This window comes from Hemitrygon akajei, unplaced genomic scaffold, assembly GCF_048418815.1.
Source record: "Hemitrygon akajei unplaced genomic scaffold, sHemAka1.3 Scf000102, whole genome shotgun sequence".
NCBI classification, from domain to species: domain Eukaryota; kingdom Metazoa; phylum Chordata; class Chondrichthyes; order Myliobatiformes; family Dasyatidae; genus Hemitrygon; species Hemitrygon akajei.
This window is the reverse complement of record NW_027331988.1, coordinates 2438581-2457445: the sequence shown is the minus strand read 5'-3', so window position 1 is coordinate 2457445 and position 18865 is coordinate 2438581. Positions and strand designations below refer to the sequence as shown.

The following is an 18865-nucleotide window of genomic DNA, read 5'->3' as shown; positions in this document are numbered from 1 at the left end:
GAAATATATAAGTATCTGGGAAACAAGAGGACCTGCAGATGCTAGAAATCTAGAGAACTACACACAAAGTGCTGAAGGAGCCTAGCATGTCAGGCAGCATATATGGATGGAAATCAACATTTCGGGCCAATACCCTTCATCGGGACTTCTTATTGTAATTTATTTTTTTAATGAAGTTCATCATCAACAAACATTTCCATAAGATGTATTTCAGGTACTGTACATATATATTTTGCCACAAATCTCCACATAATTTTCATCTGAGTTATACACTTATAGAAAAGAGAGGAAAGAAAGAACAAGCGAAAGGAGAAAACTATGTACAAGTAGGCAGTGATCTTTTTTTTTTACAATATTTTCATTCATTTGTGAGAATAAAATCAGGTCTATGAGGTGTTATGTAGTTAAAACATTTTTCCCCTGTATGAATTAAATTGTTCCAACTTATGATTAACAGATGTTGTTATCTTCTCCATTTTGTAAATGTCCATTGTAATTTTCATTCATGCGTTTAAGGTTGGGCTGTCCTGTGATAACAACTTCTTGGTAAAAAAAAATCTTTTTAACAGCAACCAGCAGAAAATTCATTAAATATTTATCTCTTTGTTAGCATTCTTGAGGTATATACCCAAAATATATGGTCTTACTTTCTAAAGGTATTTCACATTTACAACGTCTTTCAGGGCATTGTGTATCCCACTCCTGTAGTCTTTGACAACAGGGCAATCCCAGAAAATATGATAATGGTTTGCATTTTCATTTCCACAATTTCTCCAGCAAACAGGAAGTTAACTATCATAATGGGATTTCTGAGAGGGTGTAATAAAATATCTTATCAAGGTTTTCCATCCAAACTCCGTCCATTTCTGTGAACTGGTATACCTCCATTGATAACTCCATAATATTGTCCATTCTTCCTCAGATATAATTATTCCTCATTCCTTGTCCCATTGTGTTTTAATGTACACGCTTGGAATTATTCTACTACCATTATCTGAATTATACTTTTCTTTCTTCGAAATAGCTCTATCAAACATGAATTTGCCTTGGTTTCATTTTTAACCCTCTTATTAATATATAGTGGAGTGGCGGAGCAGACTCACTTACTTCTGCTCCTTTGTCTTGTGATCTTGTAATATTGCCCTTTTGGTATGCATTTTCTATCTCCCATTGTAATCTGTGGACCACATACTTACTACTGTTTGGAGGTCTCTGTACAATTCCCATCAAGGAGTTTGTTTTTACATTTGCTATCCCTTCATTCTACCCGCAGATTCTACCAACAAACAAACAAAGCAGTAAGTGCAGAAAATGCCAAGAGAAACCAGAGACAATCGAAGACATTCCAGGCTCCTGCAGCAGTTTAACTCAATCTGATTACTTACAAAAGTACAATCAAGTGGCAAATATCATTCACCAAAATCTTTAAAATACAAACTCATGAATGCCCTCTATCACTTCTTAAAGGCACCATAAATTCAAGCCTTATCCAATTTTAGAGACAAAATCTTACAAATTATATGATAATCAATACATTGTTTCAGATAGGACAATCCATAATAACCATCCGGATATAATACTACAAGATAAACAAGCAGGAACAACAACCTTAATAGATAAAACCAATCCCAGCACACAAACATGTTCCACAACCAGTGGAGCACCTCACCACAGGTATTGTTGTGTCATCAGTCAGACAAACAAAAGATTTTCTCTGTCAATCAGCTTCCAAGTGTTGTTACTCTGTCATTCGTTGCCACGCCCCGCTGCTGCTTCCCTTCTCATCATCATACGTTCATAATCCAGAGCCCCAAACTCTGCCCTGTGCAGACACCCCTCGGGTTTCTGACCCTGCTTCGTTGAACATCCAACAGATGGTTTTCCATTCTGCTTTCAGTCTTTAAAGGACAGGGGTGTTTTCAACAACTTTTAGAAGCAGGGAAAATGACACATAATGTGGAAATCAGTCGTGAATAAGGAGGTTAACTACCAAAGTCATTCTTCCTCAGTCCAGAGATGAGAGGGGTGAAGAACATTTCAGACAGAACTGCAGTCAGCTCGTCCTCTTCAGTCAGCAGGGAATTCAAGGGAAGCCTCTTCACCCACAGAGTGGTGACTGGAACCCATCCCACAGGGAGAGCGAAAGGGGAACAACAGGGGAGGATTTAAAGGACTGTCCTGGAACAGAATCACTGGCAGGATCCAGCTAGCCTGAGTTGACTCTCTACTCTGCACTAGGCGTGTTATAAATTCACTAAGTACCAGAGACAGAGTTTAAAATATAACTAATTTATTTGTCTCAGATCCAGAATATTAAACTCCACTTGTCACAAGGTTAGATTACTGAGTGAATTCCTTCCCACATTCACAACGGATGAACGGCCTCTCCCCAGTGGAAACTCAATGATGCACATTTGGTGGAGATGGCTGAGAGAATCTCTCCCGAAAGTCTGAGCAGATGATCGGCCTCTACCCAGTGTGAACTCGCTGGTGTCTCAGTAGATTAGATGACCGCGCGAATCCCTTCCCACAGTCTGAGCAGGTGAACGGCCGCTCCCCACTGTGAACTCGCTGGTGTCTCTGTAGGTTGGATGACTGAGTGAATGTCTTCCCACAGACTGAGCAGCTGAATGGCCTTTCCCCGGAGTGAACTGACTGGTGTGTCTGTAGGTGAGATGCGAAAGTGAATCCTTTCCCGCAGACTGAGCAGGTGAACGGCCTCTCCCCAGTGTGAACTCGCTGGTGTCTTTGTAGGTCGAATGGCCGCGTGAATCCCTTCTCACAGACTGAGCAGGTGAACGGCCTCTCCCCAGTGTGAACTTGTTGGTGCTTCTGTAGGTCGTATGATCGATTGAATCCCTTCCCACAGTCGGAGCAGGAGAATCGCCTCTCCCCAGAGTGAACTACCCGGTGTCTCCTCAGGTAGGATGAATGAGTGAATCCCTTCCCACAGTCTGAGCAGGTGAACGGCCTCTCCCCAGTGTGAACACTCTGATGAACCTTCAGATGAGATGATCGAGTGAATCGCTTCCCACAGTCTGAGCAGATGAAGGGCCGCTCCCCAGCGTGAACTGACTCGTGTGCTTTTAGGTTAGATAACTGAGTGAACCCCTTCCCACACAAAAAACAGATGTATGGTCTCTCCCCAGTGTGAAGTCTCCGATGTGCCTTCAGCTGAAAGGACCGAGTGTATCCCTTCCCACAGTCTGAGCAGGTGAACGGCTTCTCCCCAGTGTGAACTGACTGGTGTTTCAGTAGGTGAGATGATTTAGTGAATCCCTTCCCACAGTCTGAGCAGGTGAACGGCTTCTCCCCAGTGTGGACTGACTGGTGTTTCAGTAGGTGAGATGATTTAGTGAATCCTTTCCCACAGTCTGAGCAGGTGAATTGCCCCTCCGCAGTGTGAACTGACTGGTGTTTCAGAAGGTGAGATGACTGAGTGAATCCCTTCCCACAGTCTGAGCAGGTGAATGGCCCCTCTCCAGTGTGAACTCGCTGATGTGCCATTACTTCAGATGACCTTCCCCACAAATTCAGCAGGTGACCGGCCTCTCCTTAGTGTAAACCGACTGGTGTGTCCGCAATTGGGATGACCGAGTGAATCCCTTCCCACAGTCTGAGCAGATGAACGGCCGCTTCCCGGTGTAAAATGACGGGTATGCCAGTAGGTCAAATGACCGAGCGAGTCCCTTCCCAGTCGAAACAGGTAGGATCGGGAAATGAGCAGGAAGGATGATTTTACGAATACCCCGTTCCACTTTTTAAATATCTGGGCAGACACAGCGAGACTGGCGTGTTGTGTTCGAGATTCCCGTAGACAAATTTCTTGTCGTGTTTAACCTGAAAAAAAAAGTAAAATTAATCAGTGGGTGAAGGACAACATTTAAGATGAGATCACTTTGGTCGCCGAGGTGTGATCTGACATCACACTGTTACAGTGAAGGTCAACCCAAGTTGGAGAGAGAAATGACCTTCTAACTGGGCACAGTGCTGGGAAATGGAATGTCCATGAAATTCTCTGATGCTCCTCCTGCCTCTATAAGAATCTGTGCCGGTGAGTTATCAGGCGTAAGATTTTTACACAGAGAGTGGTCCGTGTGTGGAATGGGTTTCCGGCGACGGTGGTGGAGGCGGATACAATTGGGTCTTTAAGAGGATCCTGGGCAGGTATATGGAGCTCAGAAAATTAGAGGACTATGGCTACCCCTGGGTAATTTCTCAGGTAATAACATGTTCGGCACAGCTTTGTGGGCCGAAGGGCCTGTATTGTGCTGTTGGATTTTTTTCTATGTTTCTGCTGTCTCCAATCTGTGACTTGGCTCAGTCTGACTCTCGAATTGGTATTATTCCCTGTTTCCACTGAGCTGCATTGGTGCCTGGCCCCAGAGCAACTGAAACAATCTCAGACAAGTAACCTATGTTGACTTTCTTTCATGTATTGTCTATTTAAAGTGCCACATTTTTAAAGCCATGTAAATATATCCTGCTGAGATGAACAGTTGATCCACACAGCTGTTCAAAGGATTTAGAATGAATATTAGTATTATTTCAGGTTCTTGTAACAGTCATAGAAAGTACAAGATGGAAACAGGCTCATTGGCCATCTGCCCACTCCCATATCGCTACCATCCAGGTACCTGTACAAACCTCTAACATGCCGAAATCGATCTCGCATGCACAGCTTGAGCTGGCTGCTCATTCCACACCCCCACGATGACGTGATGACGTTTCGCCTCATGTTGACCTTAATGTTTCACCTTTCACTCCTAACCCATGATGTTTGGTTGTGGTCCCACCCAATCTCAGTAGAAAAAGTCAGCTTGAATTTACACTATCTATGCCCTCATAATTTTGGTACACTTCCATCAAATCACCCCTCAGTCTTCTGCGTTCCAAGGAATAAAGTCCAGTTCAAACTCTCCTTATAACCCAAGACCTCCTGACCTGGCAACATCCTTGCTAATTTTCTCGGAACTCTTTCAACTATTTTAAAATCTTTCCTGGGGATGGTGACCAAAGCTACACACAATACTCCAAATAAGGCATCATCATTGTCTTGTACAACGTCAACATCACATCCATCTCCTGTACTCAGTACTTCGGTTTATAAAGGCCTATGTGCCAAATTATTTCTTTTTGTCCCTATCCAACTGTGACACATCTTTCAGTGAATTATAGACCTATTGCCCCATCCCTTTCTTCAACAATACTCCTCAGTGCCCTATCAGTCACTGTGTAAGACCTATCCTGGTAGATCCTACCAAAGTGTAATACCTCGAAATTGGCTGCATTAAATTCCATTTTCCATTTCTCAAACCATTTCTCCACCTGGTCCGGTTCGCACTGCAAGCCATGATAGTCTTCTATCAGTCTGCTAAACCCGCAGTCTTGTTTTCATCCACAAATTAGCTGATAGGGCGATCCATGTTATTACCCGGATTACTGATATAGATGACAAACAACAACAGATCCAGCACTGATCCCTGTGGCTCACCACTAGTCACATGCCCCCAGTCAGAGAGGCAATCATCTGCTACCAAACTCTGAAATCTGCCAGAGACAGGGTCTCATCCAATTTACTGTCTCATCTTGAATGCTGAGTGACTGAATCTTCTTGACCAACCTCCCATATGAGACTTTGTCAATTGCCTTGCTAAAGTTCATGTAGACCAGGGGTGTCAAACTCATTGAGCAAAATGCAGCTTCATGCGTGCCGGATCAGTCGGACGCGTGTGAACGCAGCTTTCGTTGCCTCCGTTTTTTCAGCCTGCTCTCATGTGTCTCAGTCTCTGCTATAACTACAAAGTGTTTCACTTTACAAATTCCGTTTCTTATGAAGAAGACTGCCGAGCAAGACTGCCGAATAAACACTAAAAACCCTGAAAACCTGGTACCTGAATAAACTCAGCATTAGCCATATCATACGCTATAGGCGCTTCGATTACTGGGGCCAGCTTTAATAGTAATTAGATATTACCTCGCGGGCCAAAGATAATTCCACCGCGGACCGGATTTGGCCCGCGGGCCTTGAGTTTGACATATATGATGTAGACAATATCCACTGCCTTGCCTTCACCCACTTTCCTGATAACTTCCTCGAGAGACTAGAGAGAAGATTGGTTAGACATGACCTACCATGCACAAACCCATGCCATCTATCCACGTAGATCCAAATACTTATATATTCTGTTTCTGCGCAAATGTTCCAATAAGTTTCCCACTACTGATGTCAATTTCCTCGTTTATTTTTAGAACCTTTCTTGAACAGAGGAAGAACATTCGCTGTCCTCCAATCCTCCAGTACCTCACCTGTCACTAAGTATGGTTTAGATATCTGTGCTTAGGCCTCGACAATTTCTGCACTTATCTTATGCAGGGTCCTGGGGAACAGCTTGTCAGGCCCTGGGGATTGATCCACGCTAATTTTCCTTCAGACAGAAAACACCTCCACCTCTGTAATCTGTACAGGGTCCCTGAAGTTGATGCTGCCTTGCCTCACTTCTATAGACTCTGTGTCCATCTCCTGAGTCAATACGGATGCAAAACTACTATTTAAAACCTCCCCCATCTATTTTGTCTCCCGTATTGATTACCATTCTGATCGTCCAGAGTGGGCATGTTTCTGTTCTGACCTTCTCCATGTTTCTGTGACAGAGAAGCTGGCCAAACCTGACTGGAAGGGGAATCTGGTAGGAGTGACGACAGAGCAGCAATGGCTGGAGTTTCTGGGAGCAACTTAGGAGGTGCGTGGTAGATACATCCCAAAGAAGTGGAAGCATTGGAAAGGCAGGAGGACACAACCATGGCTGAAATGAGAAGCCAAATCCAACAGAAAAGCCAAAGAAAGGGCAAACAAACGAGCAAAACCCATTGGGAAGCTTTTAGAAACCAACAGAAGACCACTAGAAAATGACAACTGAGCTCACGGCGTGGAATGATGTAGTCATGTTGTCATGATGCCATGATGTAGTCATTAATGACTCTTGGCTGCACCCAACAGTCTGTGGCATTTAGAGGAACAAAATATCCGGGGCCTCAGTATTTCTTGAAAACCAAGGTACCCTGAACCAGTTCCCTTTCAACTTTTATTTAGGCAAGCAGATACAAACTAGACATCCTCAATATTTCACTTCTGAAGGCCTCCCACTTACCAAGTACTCCTTTGCCAAAAATCATTCTGTCCCAACCCACACTTGTCAAATCCTTAAAATTGAGCTTTCTGCAATTTGGAATTTCAAGAGAGGTCCAGGCCTCTGTCTTTCCGTATTTACTTGGAATCTCATGGCATTATGATCACTAGACACAAAGTGTCCCCATACACTAATATATGTCTCTAGCCCTGTATCATTTCCTAACCTCTACGTCGAGAATTCTACGTACTGATTAAAGGAAGATTTGACGCCTCTACCCCATCTAGTCCTTTTACAGTATGGGAGTCCCAGTCAATATATGGAAAGTTAAATTCACTTACTAAATGAAAAATTGTTTCTTGGCATAGTCTGCGATCTCTCTATAAATAGGTTCCTCTAGATCCCTCAGACTGTTGGGTGAAACCAAATTCCAGTAATGGCTACAATATCATAATTCCATGCCCTGACGTCTGAACAACATCTGTCTTTTGTCAACAAAAACAACCTCTCCCTCATTGTCACAAAACTAAGGAGCCCATTGTGAACTACAGGCGGAATGGAGACAGGCTGACCCCCTTTGACATCAGTGGATCTGGGGCTGAGAGGGTGAACAGCTTTATCAGTACTCCATCAGTACTGGAAAGGAAGGGGGAAGGGCCAGATGTTTGATTGATTAGGGAGAAGTGGGTTGTGGTTCTGTGGGACTTGGTTCTGTGTGTCAGCTGCTCCCTATCCGCGCAAACTCCAATTTACCCAACAACTCACTCCCGTTTGGGTATGATCAAAGTCGCTTTCATATTTCACTCAACCCTTTGCCCTGCGGGGAAACAGATAAAACCTATACCCTTATATAGGAGACACCACTTACCTCTGATGCTGTAACAGGATGGCGTTCGGTGCGGTCACGGGTAACCTCACCCTAACTTCCCGGGTGGGCGGCAGTGGATCTGGACGAGGGTGCTTAACCTGCGCGGAGAGTTCAGTGTGAGATGAGGCAGAGATTGACACTTTTCGGCACCAATGGAGCTAAATAACTCGCACGTCTCCTGACGACGGTTGTCTGGCAGATGACGGGCACACAAGGTTCCCCAAATCGTCTCAGTGTGAGCCCCGCACCTTAATTATAAATTAAATTTATAATTTAATAAATTAAATTATTTAAATTCCAGCTTTGTGTGCTGATTATTTATCAGCAGGGGGAAATAATCAACGCACAAAACTGGAAATTAAAAAAATAATCGATTTATATTTGTTTCCAGTTCAACCCTATAATAAAATCATATCCCTCTTCACATGCTGTCATTATAGTTAATTGCACGGAATAAATTGTCGGAGCTTCTCGTGTCAACATACCAATACGTATAACTGGACCACACGGCCGCTCGAATGTGCTGCTGCAGATCATGAAGCCATGTCATATCTGATCTAAAATGTCATTACGCATTCTCCCCCCCCCCCCCCCCACTGTCCATCCCTGAAACACTTCAAACCCGCTGCTTATCAACAATATCGGCCGTAAACTGTGTCAAAGACTTTGCTCCCACTGGTCATTGCGGAGAAGAGTTCAGACCTCTCCCAATCGGCACAGGAACAATCCATATATTCGTCTGAAATAAGACATTCTGAAAACGAAGCAGGTGTTTTGCTGGACGGATCTCGTATCTTTGCTTTGAAACAGGCGATCATTGTTCTACAGCTGTTCTTAATCTTTACTTAACTTGTGGAAAATGTAAATTGTGCAGATAGGTAACAGTCGGAAGACAAAAAGCACCACAGACAAAAGTGGCTTAAAATATCTCCTTGACCGCTGATCCAATGCACAGAGGACTGGCTAATTGGAAATAAAGATCCGAAATAAATATCAGAAGCTGAATTATTCTCACCGTAATTCCCCAAGAATATTCTGTGAGTGTGGATACCGTGTGTCGTTTCTGACAAATAACCCCGCCCACTGCCCCACACGGATCTCTCGTAACCATGGCAACACACAATACTGGAGGAACTCAGCAGGTCAGGCAGAATCTATGGATGGGTGTAAATAGTCGACGTCACGGACCGAGTCCCTTCATTAGGACTGGAATGGAAAAGGCAAACGGCCAAATGATCGACTGATTGGGAAGGTGCGGCTTGTTCTGTGAGACTCGGAGCCCAGTGTCTGCGTGCAAGTATTTGCCTGCTCGTACACATTCCTCAGAACAGGGAGCGGCCGCTCTGCAGAAACTAAATCCAACCGGTTGGACAAAACACTGCCCTTCAAATCTGAAGGAAGTTTAACCCTTTCTGCTACAGGAAGAGATAGTCCCAATGACGTGCTGCACAGAACATCACGTGTGGACGCGATCCCACAACGTTATCAGTTACTTTGCTACGAGTTTCCAGCATTTTGCGTTTAATCTCAGATTCGCTTCATCTGGAGATGTGATGAAATAATTCTTAGGCTTCCTTCAAATAAATCGAACCGAGGCATTACCAAAAGCGACATTCTGTAATATAACTGGGATCTCGTCCTGTTATTTTAAGTAGTTGTGTTTTAATGAGGGAGAGAGAGACCAGTGATAGGTCACTACCCCATGGGATTTCACGTGTCACTACCGGGGTGAAAGATGCCTTCAGTTCCCACTCATTAGAAACCACCCTGGAGAGTATTTCTAGTTGAAGGCAACGGCATCGTTTCTCTTAATCCATTTGGACAATGATTGTCTCGTTAACATGAACATGTCAGGACTCCCTTCTCCCACTAAATTCACTCCCGATTCCGATCAAAGCCGAGCCTCGCTGTAAACGCTGAATCGTTGTGCAGAATCATAGACAACATTTACCTCTGATGTTTAACCGGACGGCGTTCAGTGTGGTCCCGGGAAATCACAGTCTGACTATTCGGGTGACCGACAATGGTCCTGCACCGATGTGCTCACCCTGTACGGAGAGTTGAGTCTGAGCTGCTGCTCCCGAGGCCACTCGGCTGTGATGTGTCCGTCGCTCATTACAGATGGACAGGGCCGGGTGAGCCGTGGAAGAGCGGGACTGCCGCAGTCGGGGTCACACTAACTCTCACCGGCTCAGGACGGGTCTGACAGCGGGAGGAGGCGGGAGTGGGATCAATGTAGCAACCCTAAAGAGGGAAACAAACAGCCTGCGTTAACCTTTCTGTCCGGATTTCCGTGTAGCTCTCTCCTTTTTCTTTCATCGTAACCAGTGGGGCGGAGTTTCTCTGTTTAACTCAGCGAGTCCCAGGCTGCGAATTTGATCCAGTCCGGGTTCTGGGAGGATCTGAGCTCCGCCCCGTGTGTAAATAGGACTGCCCGGCGTAGGTATAGTTTCAGCTCAAACGTCTGTCGCCTGTCCAGGTACAGGGAGCAGCATTTCTGTTGAAATTAATGCAGACACGTTCGACTACATATTCCAACTCAATTTGGAAAAAAAATAAATGGTCAATGATTTTCTCAGCACCTCTCGATTCAGAGGAGTTTATTAACATTGATAAACTCCATCATTGAGAGATTATTGTATTTCCATCTGGAGAACTGTTGTCACAAGAAATCCCCTCGCCCACGGTTAACAGCGGGTTTCGTTTCACAAGCAGTGATTGTTGATTCACACCCTGCCGGAAATACTTGTAGAATTTGTTTCACTTAAAATTCGGCTATTCCAAATGGCCAGATGTTTTACCAAGGGGGAGTGATGATGGGCTGATTGAAAATGAACTATCAGAGTGGGGTGCGGAGTAGTAGTATGCTGATTAAAAACGGGACTCTCAGTTCCCTCTATCGCCTGACCTAAACCTTACTCTCCCCATCCCTCTACCCCATGTAACCTATCAATACCCTCATGAATGTGTAGACATCTATTAAATCTCTCCCAGATCTTCTGCGTGTCATGAGCAAAGTCGTAACCTTTTCAATCTTCACTTATAACTCGGATCTTCCAATCACAGTAACATACTTGTAAATTGTCTTTGTACTCTGTCAAACTTATTTACATTTTTCCTGTGGATAGGTGACGTAAACTGCTCATAATACTCCAAATTAGACCTCATAACCTTCTTAACTCACGCAATCTCCTGTACTGAATACTTTAACTTATGAAGAACAATGTGCCAAAGATTTCCTTACTACCTTGTCGAGGTACGCCCCCACTTTCAATGAATTGTGGACCTGTATTCCCAGCCGCCGTTGTCCTACCGCAGTTCTTAGTGCCCTACCGTGCACTGTGTCAGACCAATCCTGGTTGATCATACCGAAAAGCAACAACTCGCTGGCCTGCATTAAATTCCATCTGCCGTTTTCAGCCCATTTTCCCACCTGATGCAGATCCCCCTGCAAGCTCTGATAGTCCTCCTCGCTGTCAACTGCATCCAAAACCTTGCTGTCATTCGCAAATTTGCCGATCCGGTTAATCAAATTATCATCCATATCACTGATATAGATGACAAAAACAACGGATATCACCACCAATCCATGCGGTAGAAAATATCCAATGTCTTGCCTTTATCAATTTTCCTGGTAACATTCCTCGCACATTCTCCAAAAAAATCCATAGAATTGTCTAGAACACCCGAAATCCCTGATCAGACCTTTTTGTTCAAATGCTAGTTATTTTGGTCATTCCAGCGCCTTCTACTACTGATACGAGGCGCACTGGCCTATAACTTTCTAGTTTAAATTTGGAGCTTTTCTTTAAAAAAGTGAACAAAATTAACAAAACAGAGTACAAATCCTCTGATAGGACTCCTGTCGATGAACATAATTTGAACTTATCGGCTACGTCCCTACAATTTCCGTACAAGCCTCCTTCAGGATCCGAGGGGGTCAACCTGTCAGTCATTCGGGATTTATCTGCCTTAATTCGTCTAAGCGCCTCCTCATCCGTGACGCGTATAACGTCCATGGCCTCACTGCTACAGATTCCGTGTCCTCTTTACGAGTGAGCACAGGTGCAAACATCCACTTAGGAACTCCTCGATAGTTTCTTTTTGGCTCCACGCATACATCCTGTATTGTCCCGGTACCGAAGAAACCACAACCAAAGGAGTTGAATGGCTTCAGACCTGTTGCCTTGACGTCGCATGTGATGAAGACCATGGAGCGGCTGATAATACAGAATCTGAGGCCACAAACCAGGCACACCCGGGATCCTCTTCAGTTTGCGTATAAGGAGAAGGTGGGAGTGGAGGATGCTATCACGTATTTGCTGCACAAATCACTCTCTCACCTAGATGGGGTCAGTTGTGCTGTGAGGATTACATTCCTTGACTCTCTAGTGCCTTTAACACCATCCAGCAGAAGATCTTAAGGCACAAACTAACGGAGATGGGAGTAGACTCTCACATGGTGGATTGGATAGTGGACTACTTGACAGATAGACCTCAGTATGTGCGGTTGGGAGACTGTAGGTCTGACACGGTGGTCAGCAGCACAGGAGCGCCGCAGGGAACCGTACTCTCTCCGGTCCTGTTCACCCTGTACACATCAGACTTCCAATATAACTCAGATGCCTTGTGCAGGAAGGCACAGAGTCGACTGGGTCGTCAATTATGGTATGGAATTGATCCGCTTGTCAGATAATCCTCGACGGGCAAACAGCGGTCAATATTGATGTGCTTATTGAGTCGGTTCCACGGATGAGTAGGGCTGGAATATTCACAAAGAGTGAGAGGATCTGGAGAGTGCTGATGCAGGGACGGACAAGGAAATGGACGGTCAGAATTCACTGAAGGCAGTGATGTGGGTTGATATTAGCGACATACCTGTGTTCAGTAGTGGATAATACAATGGACACAGTTGGAGTGGAAGTGGAAGATTTAACGTAAGTTCGCGTAAGGTGTTGGCTTTCTTTGTTTCATTTTCATGTAAGTAATTGGCGGAGAGATTTAGGTGCAGAACTGCCTAGTTGCATACCGAGGCTACAGAAACTTCAGCGTCCACAATTATCTCTCCATCACACCAGAGAGAGAATAATACAACAAGAGAAGTGAGTTTGGGTGCTCGGAGTGCCGAATATTTGCGCACGGTCCACGTGCTTAATCCGGATCTTCTTGTTTCATCACAGTTTAATTCTTATTCCACTGGCATGCGGACTATTCCTCTGCCTGCGGCCTTCTCCACTGACAACGTGAGGCAGAGCATAAATGAGAGGGACGGCATCTCATCTTCCAACCGGACAGCTTGCTACGATCGCCAATGAACTGTGATTTTTTTTTTAAACATCTGCTGAACTGCCCTCTCATTGTTCCTATGGAGATGTTCCTTTCTCGCCCGGGTACGATAAAAAAGAACTGCCAGTATTTCGCGCACAACAGAGACTGAGTAAAGGGCTCCATGTTCTAATTTATCATTCACCTCCCCACAATCTCTATGATGGGGAATAAAACATTTAAACTTTTGACGCAGTCCCGGAGTTGAGTGTTAACTAGTTTCTCTTTATCCGGAGTCTGTTCCACTGGACGAGTTCTCCGAGTCTATATTTCAGTCTTGGACCTTGAACATGGGCTTAGGTCTCGCAGATCATCAGCAAAAGAGAAAAAGTAAATAGCTCATTGCGTCCACTTTTATTTGCTTTAATTAGGCCAGCCTGGAGCAGGAACTTCAATTCCTGCGAGCACATGTCAAGAACAACGACTTCTTTCTTCGTCTGGACTTGTTCTTGTTTACTGTTTGCAGACTGTCTGTCTATCTGTCTATCTATTTATCTATCTATCTATCTGTCTATCTGCCTATCTATTTATCTATTAGACTGTCGGTCTGCCTGTCCTCTGCCTGCCTGCTTGTCTATTTGCCTGTCTAACTGTTCATCAGCTGCTCTGTCAGATATTGCCAGGTTGATGGAGACGATTTCACAAGGAGATGGACAATAGAAAGCTGTTATGGAGATGGAAATGCTTCTTTCCTCAATCTTACTGGATGAGTGTTCACAAATGGAGACACTATGACGTGGGAATGATGTCATTTTACCATTCCGTTGTCACTTGATGGGCATTTACCGTGTGCGACTGAATTTCATAATCCTTGAGCCAGCGGGTCGATAGCGCACAATCTCTCATTCGGTGTCCGAGTTTTAACTGCATTGAAGATATATAGTCTGGTGGACATAGAATGCCAAAAGTAAGTGAATGTGCACGTGAACTGGCTGAGGAAATGGAGCACAGTGAGTGGACCATGAACTCAAAGGAAAATACAAGTCTCAGCCCTAATTTGGCATCTGGAGATAAAAGGGAATAATGTAAAACAAGAATGATTTACGTGTCCTGCACTTTACAACCAGGGAAGAGCTGCACTGTCATTTTCCCGACTGATCAGCGGCAGATATCCAGGTTTCTGCACTCCAATTCCCCGGAGTGTGCCTAGATGCCGCTGTCGCTTTACCGCTCAGGCTGGAAATTATTGCCCGTCGTATTCCTTCATGGAAAGTCATGCGCCAAGTCGTGGCGCATCACAACTCATCCAGCAAATGAAAATACAAGTCTCCGCCCTAAAGTGGCACCAGGACATGGAACGGAATAATGTAAACAAGAATGAAACAAGAACATCCTCTACATAGCACGATCCAGAGACAGAGAAGCAGTTTCAGCGACAGGTTAGTATCGATGCAATGCTCCTCAGACAGGATGAAGAGGTCAATACTCCCCAATGCCATTAGGCTTTACAATTCAACCGCCAGGACTTAAGAACTTTTTTTTTAAAGCTATTATTAATGCTTTTTGAGTTAGTGATTTAGATGCATATCATATTTTTACTGAGTTAAGTATTGTATGTAATTAGTTTTTGCTACAACAAGTGTATGGGACATTGGAAAAAAGGTTGAATTTCCCCATGGGGATGAATAAAGTATCTATCTATCTATCTATCTATCGAATCAAGTGTCCCCCGGTTCACAACCAGGGAAGAGCTGAACAGGGCGTGGGAGTTCGAGAGAGAGAGGGGGAGTTCGAGACAGAGAGAGGGAGAGAGAGAGAGAGAGAGAGAGAGAGAGAGAGAGAGAGAGAGAGAGAGAGAGAGAGAGAGAGAGAGAGAGAGAGAGAGAGAGAGAGAGAGAGAGAGAGAGAGACATTAATAACACATATTGTTGTCGACACATTTCCCTGTGCACTACTGGAGTAAATTGGCATCAGGAAAAATAATGAACGGAAAGTTACAAGCTTGAGAAATGCAGAAAGAAAAGAGTGTCGGAATGTGTTGAAGAAACAAGCCACAATGGATCTGTTTATTGTCAGGCAGAGACAGAGAGAGGCATCTATTACACGAACGCCTGAAATTCTGAAATTAAACAGTTTATTTTATTTTGCATGCAAGAAAGAAAGTTTATTTCTGAAAACCGTTTTACACCTCGTAATCTGAGGCCAGCAGCCCGAATCGAAGCACATTGAATTGAATTCACATTCATGATGCCGCACTTAACTTGTTTAGTGGATATAAAATCAATGGCCAAGCGTCAACGCTGCCCATCAGCCACTTCATATTGAGCTGTTCCTTTAGTTTTGAGGAAACCCACAGCAACACTTCGTGGGCCTGGGTCACAACACCTCTCAGCTCTTCCCAGGTAGTTTCCAGCAGCCCGATTGTGTTATCATTTTCCAGCCTTCCGGTTCTTTAAGCCTGGTTCGAGCATTTGGAAAATAAACTCCCCCGCTTACTGACGTAATTGTGCTCAGGCCAGCGACAGCCAGCAAGAGTGTAAACCGCCGGGTGAAACACAGGAAGTCGCTCTCTTGTGCAAAATCTGCATCCGTGAATTAGCAAAGGGGACCGTCATCTCGGGCAAAAGTGGGTTGGACAGTAAATTTCAGCGTGGAAAGCAAAGTCCACTTTGCTACAAATAGTATTCATGAAAACTCTGTTCAGCAAAATGTTTTAAAACCCATGTGTGTTTCATTCGCTGGAAATGAATTTACATGTGATTGTATTCCACAGAACAATATGTCCGTCCGCTCAGTTACTGCTGTTTGCAAGAGATATTCTGCTGGGGTGCTGGGGGTGGGAGGGTAAGATACCGAATTCCTCATCATTCTACAGAATAATGGGAATTACAGGGGCACGAGAGAGAAAATTGCCCTGGCCGATCAGAGGTGGATACTGGCGGTGATGACGGCAGAGCAGAGATGGCTGAAGCTTCTGGGAATAGTTCACGAGGTGCAGGATGGATATGTTCCACGGAGGAAGACGTTCTCAAATGGCAGGAGTAAGCAACCGTGGCTGACAGGGGAAGTTACGGACTGCATAAAGGCCAAGGAAAGGGCAGATAAGTACGCAGAAGTTAGGGGGAAGGATGATCGGGAAGCTTTTAATATCCAACAAAAGTCAATTAAGAAGATATATAAAAAAAAGGAAAAGACGAAACGAGAGCAAACAAGGCAATAACATAATGCAGGAAGATAAAACGTTGTTCCTTTATAACATGCGTAGAAGAGAAGTGGGGGTTAATATTGGGTCACTGGAAAATGATGCTGGTGAGGTGCGAATGGGGGACAAAGAATTGCAGATGAACCCAATAGGTGTTTTGCATCCGTCTTCAGTAACGAGGCTCTGATAACGGCGCAGATGATATTTTCCAGATTATGCCTGAGTTAGAAGTCATGTACTTTCGAAGATTTTGGAGACTCGGGTTGTTTTTGTGTGTGTGACCGAGAGGAGATATGTTGTAGAATTATGAGATTATGAGAGGCATAGTTAGAGCAGGGAGGCATTATTAGTTTTGCAGGGTTATAATCAGAGTGCATCCAGTGAATTTTATTGGTACAAAGATAAGTGAGCAGGGAGTCGGTACAGGTTTCGCAAGGAGAAACGTCTATCATCAGAGTGCATGCATTGAAGTTTACAGGGGCAAAGATATGTGTGCGACAAATTATTAACACAGAGCGGTGGGCACCAGAATTTGCGGAGAGTAGCGGAGCGAATGCGATATCTGCGCTCAAGAGGTTCTCGGGCACATGAATGGACAGGGATCCGGCTCTGCTCATGACCAAAGAATAAGCGCGAGACCGTGTTGCTAGGAGCCGAAGGACAGTAGTCACGTAAACAGAACAGACTGCGACAGAGCCGTAGAGCGAGCGATAAAGAATTGAAGTGGAAAAGGGATGTGGTCATTGACTGAGGTGGAGAGTTACAGAGACCAACCTGTATATGGAAAGCAGTGACTGTGTCAGTACAGAGCGGTGAAACTCACAGTGACGTGTTTTAGTGTACGTTCGGACACCGGGTTCACAAAGCCCAACACTGTCCGCTGTTTCATGTCATATCGATCGTTTCTAACACTGTACAGATATCCGGCAAACAGAGTAAATATATTAGTGCTGTAACAGTGGAGCATCTTCAACATGCTGTAGGTCAAATGGAACTTATTGCGAGTGACAGGATGCCGGAAAGGAAACACAAATCTGACAAATACTGAATTTATTTAGAAAACTGATTAATTTGGAAGACAGATATCTCGAATGCGAACTAATCAGATTACAGATACTTCTTCGAAACAGGGGTCGTCTCACTGGAGAGTCAGAGTTTATTGCAAGAAGGTTACTATTCGCGTGTTGTTTGGCGAGACTGAGTGCGGCAATATTAATCTAATAAGCAAAAGCGACCATGGTTGAAAATGACATCAAGAGCCATAAGTATTCCTCTACACTATCTGAAGGAAGTGAGTGGTTTAAGCAGAAATTCAGATAATGCCGGAAACACCACCAAAGGAGTAGTTAAGGAATCTGGTGGAGGGGGTGGGGGGGTTTAAGGGAGGAGGAGATAAGATGGCGCCAACTTGTCGCCCCTTCAAGCTCATTCGCGGAAACAGATTTACTTCATCTCTTTCGTTTTTTTCCAGGTTGGATGTTGACCTGTTGAAGCCTCGGATCTGCAGCTGCGCTCAGACTGTCATTTTTCGTTGGGGTTTCCTGCTCCCGGAGCTCACTGACCGGCCGTTTTCCGACATATCAAGGAACGTCCCGGACGACTCGACACCGGGAAGCGGCCCTGCGCTGCCCTGTATATGCCCAATTCCATGCCGGTGTCGCCAGCCGAGGCTCCGGGGTAGAAGGAACGACAAAGTTTCGGTAAGGCGGTTGCAGCTGACGGACGAGCGATTGCAGTTTGAATGCAGCTGGTGCAGAGGCACATGGTTTGTAGTTTCCCGATCAGAACTGTAGGAATATACAGCCAATATAAAGCATCCTGACGTAGGTATTTGTACTGTCCAGGTGACCCAAAACTGCAAGGAGATTCACTGAGATCGCTTCTGCTATAGATCTATGGAGGCGTTGGCAAATTGCAGAAAGTCCAGATCCTTACTAAGACTGGAGATGATTCTAGCCATGACCTAAACCTCAAAGCATTTCATCGCCGTGGACGTGAGTGCTCTGTATATTATTCGTTACGGCACCTTTCACTGATCTTACTGGGCACTGGTATATTTGCTGCCCTTTTGAAGCAGGCGCGAACAATGCCAACCGTAGCAATGACATTGAAAATGTCTTTCAATACCCCTGCCAGTTGGATGGCACATCTTTCAGAGCCTTACCAGGTACTCCTTAGGGGACTGCCGCCTTGCAGGGTTCACCCTCTTGATGGACAACCTGACGTCGGCCTCCAACGCAGAGGTCACAAGGTCACCGGATGCTGCAGGGATCCTCACAGCTGAAACTTCATTCTTCCTTTCTAATCGAGCATAAACGGGGTTGAGCTCGACTGGAAGTGAAACAATACTGTCCTTCATGATGTTGGGTTTTGCTTTGTCGGAAGTCATAGCTGCAAACC

The 18865-nt window shown here is 44.8% G+C and overlaps 1 protein-coding gene and 1 long non-coding RNA gene across 2 annotated transcripts; both read right to left on the bottom strand.

Moving 5' to 3' along the window:
• Positions 1 to 1258: 1258 nt before the first annotated feature.
• LOC140723156 (uncharacterized) lies at positions 1259 to 3532 on the bottom strand. Its single transcript, XM_073037780.1, has 2 exons — positions 2485 to 3532; positions 1259 to 1276 (listed from the first exon to the last, which is right to left on the bottom strand). The coding sequence occupies exons 1-2, from the start codon at positions 3505 to 3507 to the stop codon at positions 1259 to 1261; spliced, it is 1041 nt and encodes a 346-aa protein (XP_072893881.1). The 5' UTR covers positions 3508 to 3532.
• Positions 3533 to 3603: 71 nt separating this feature from the next.
• On the bottom strand, positions 3604 to 10241 carry LOC140723138 (uncharacterized). The gene is made up of 3 exons (XR_012097818.1): positions 9950 to 10241; positions 7999 to 8246; positions 3604 to 3840 (listed from the first exon to the last, which is right to left on the bottom strand). It is a non-coding gene; the product is annotated as an uncharacterized lncRNA (long non-coding RNA).
• Between the last annotated feature and the right edge of the window lie 8624 nt (positions 10242 to 18865).

Excerpts from the sequence above, each read along its gene's own strand:
- LOC140723156 (XM_073037780.1), bottom strand. The coding sequence starts at position 3,507 with ATGGCACATCAGCGAGTTCACACTGGAGAGGGGCCATTCACCTGCTCA.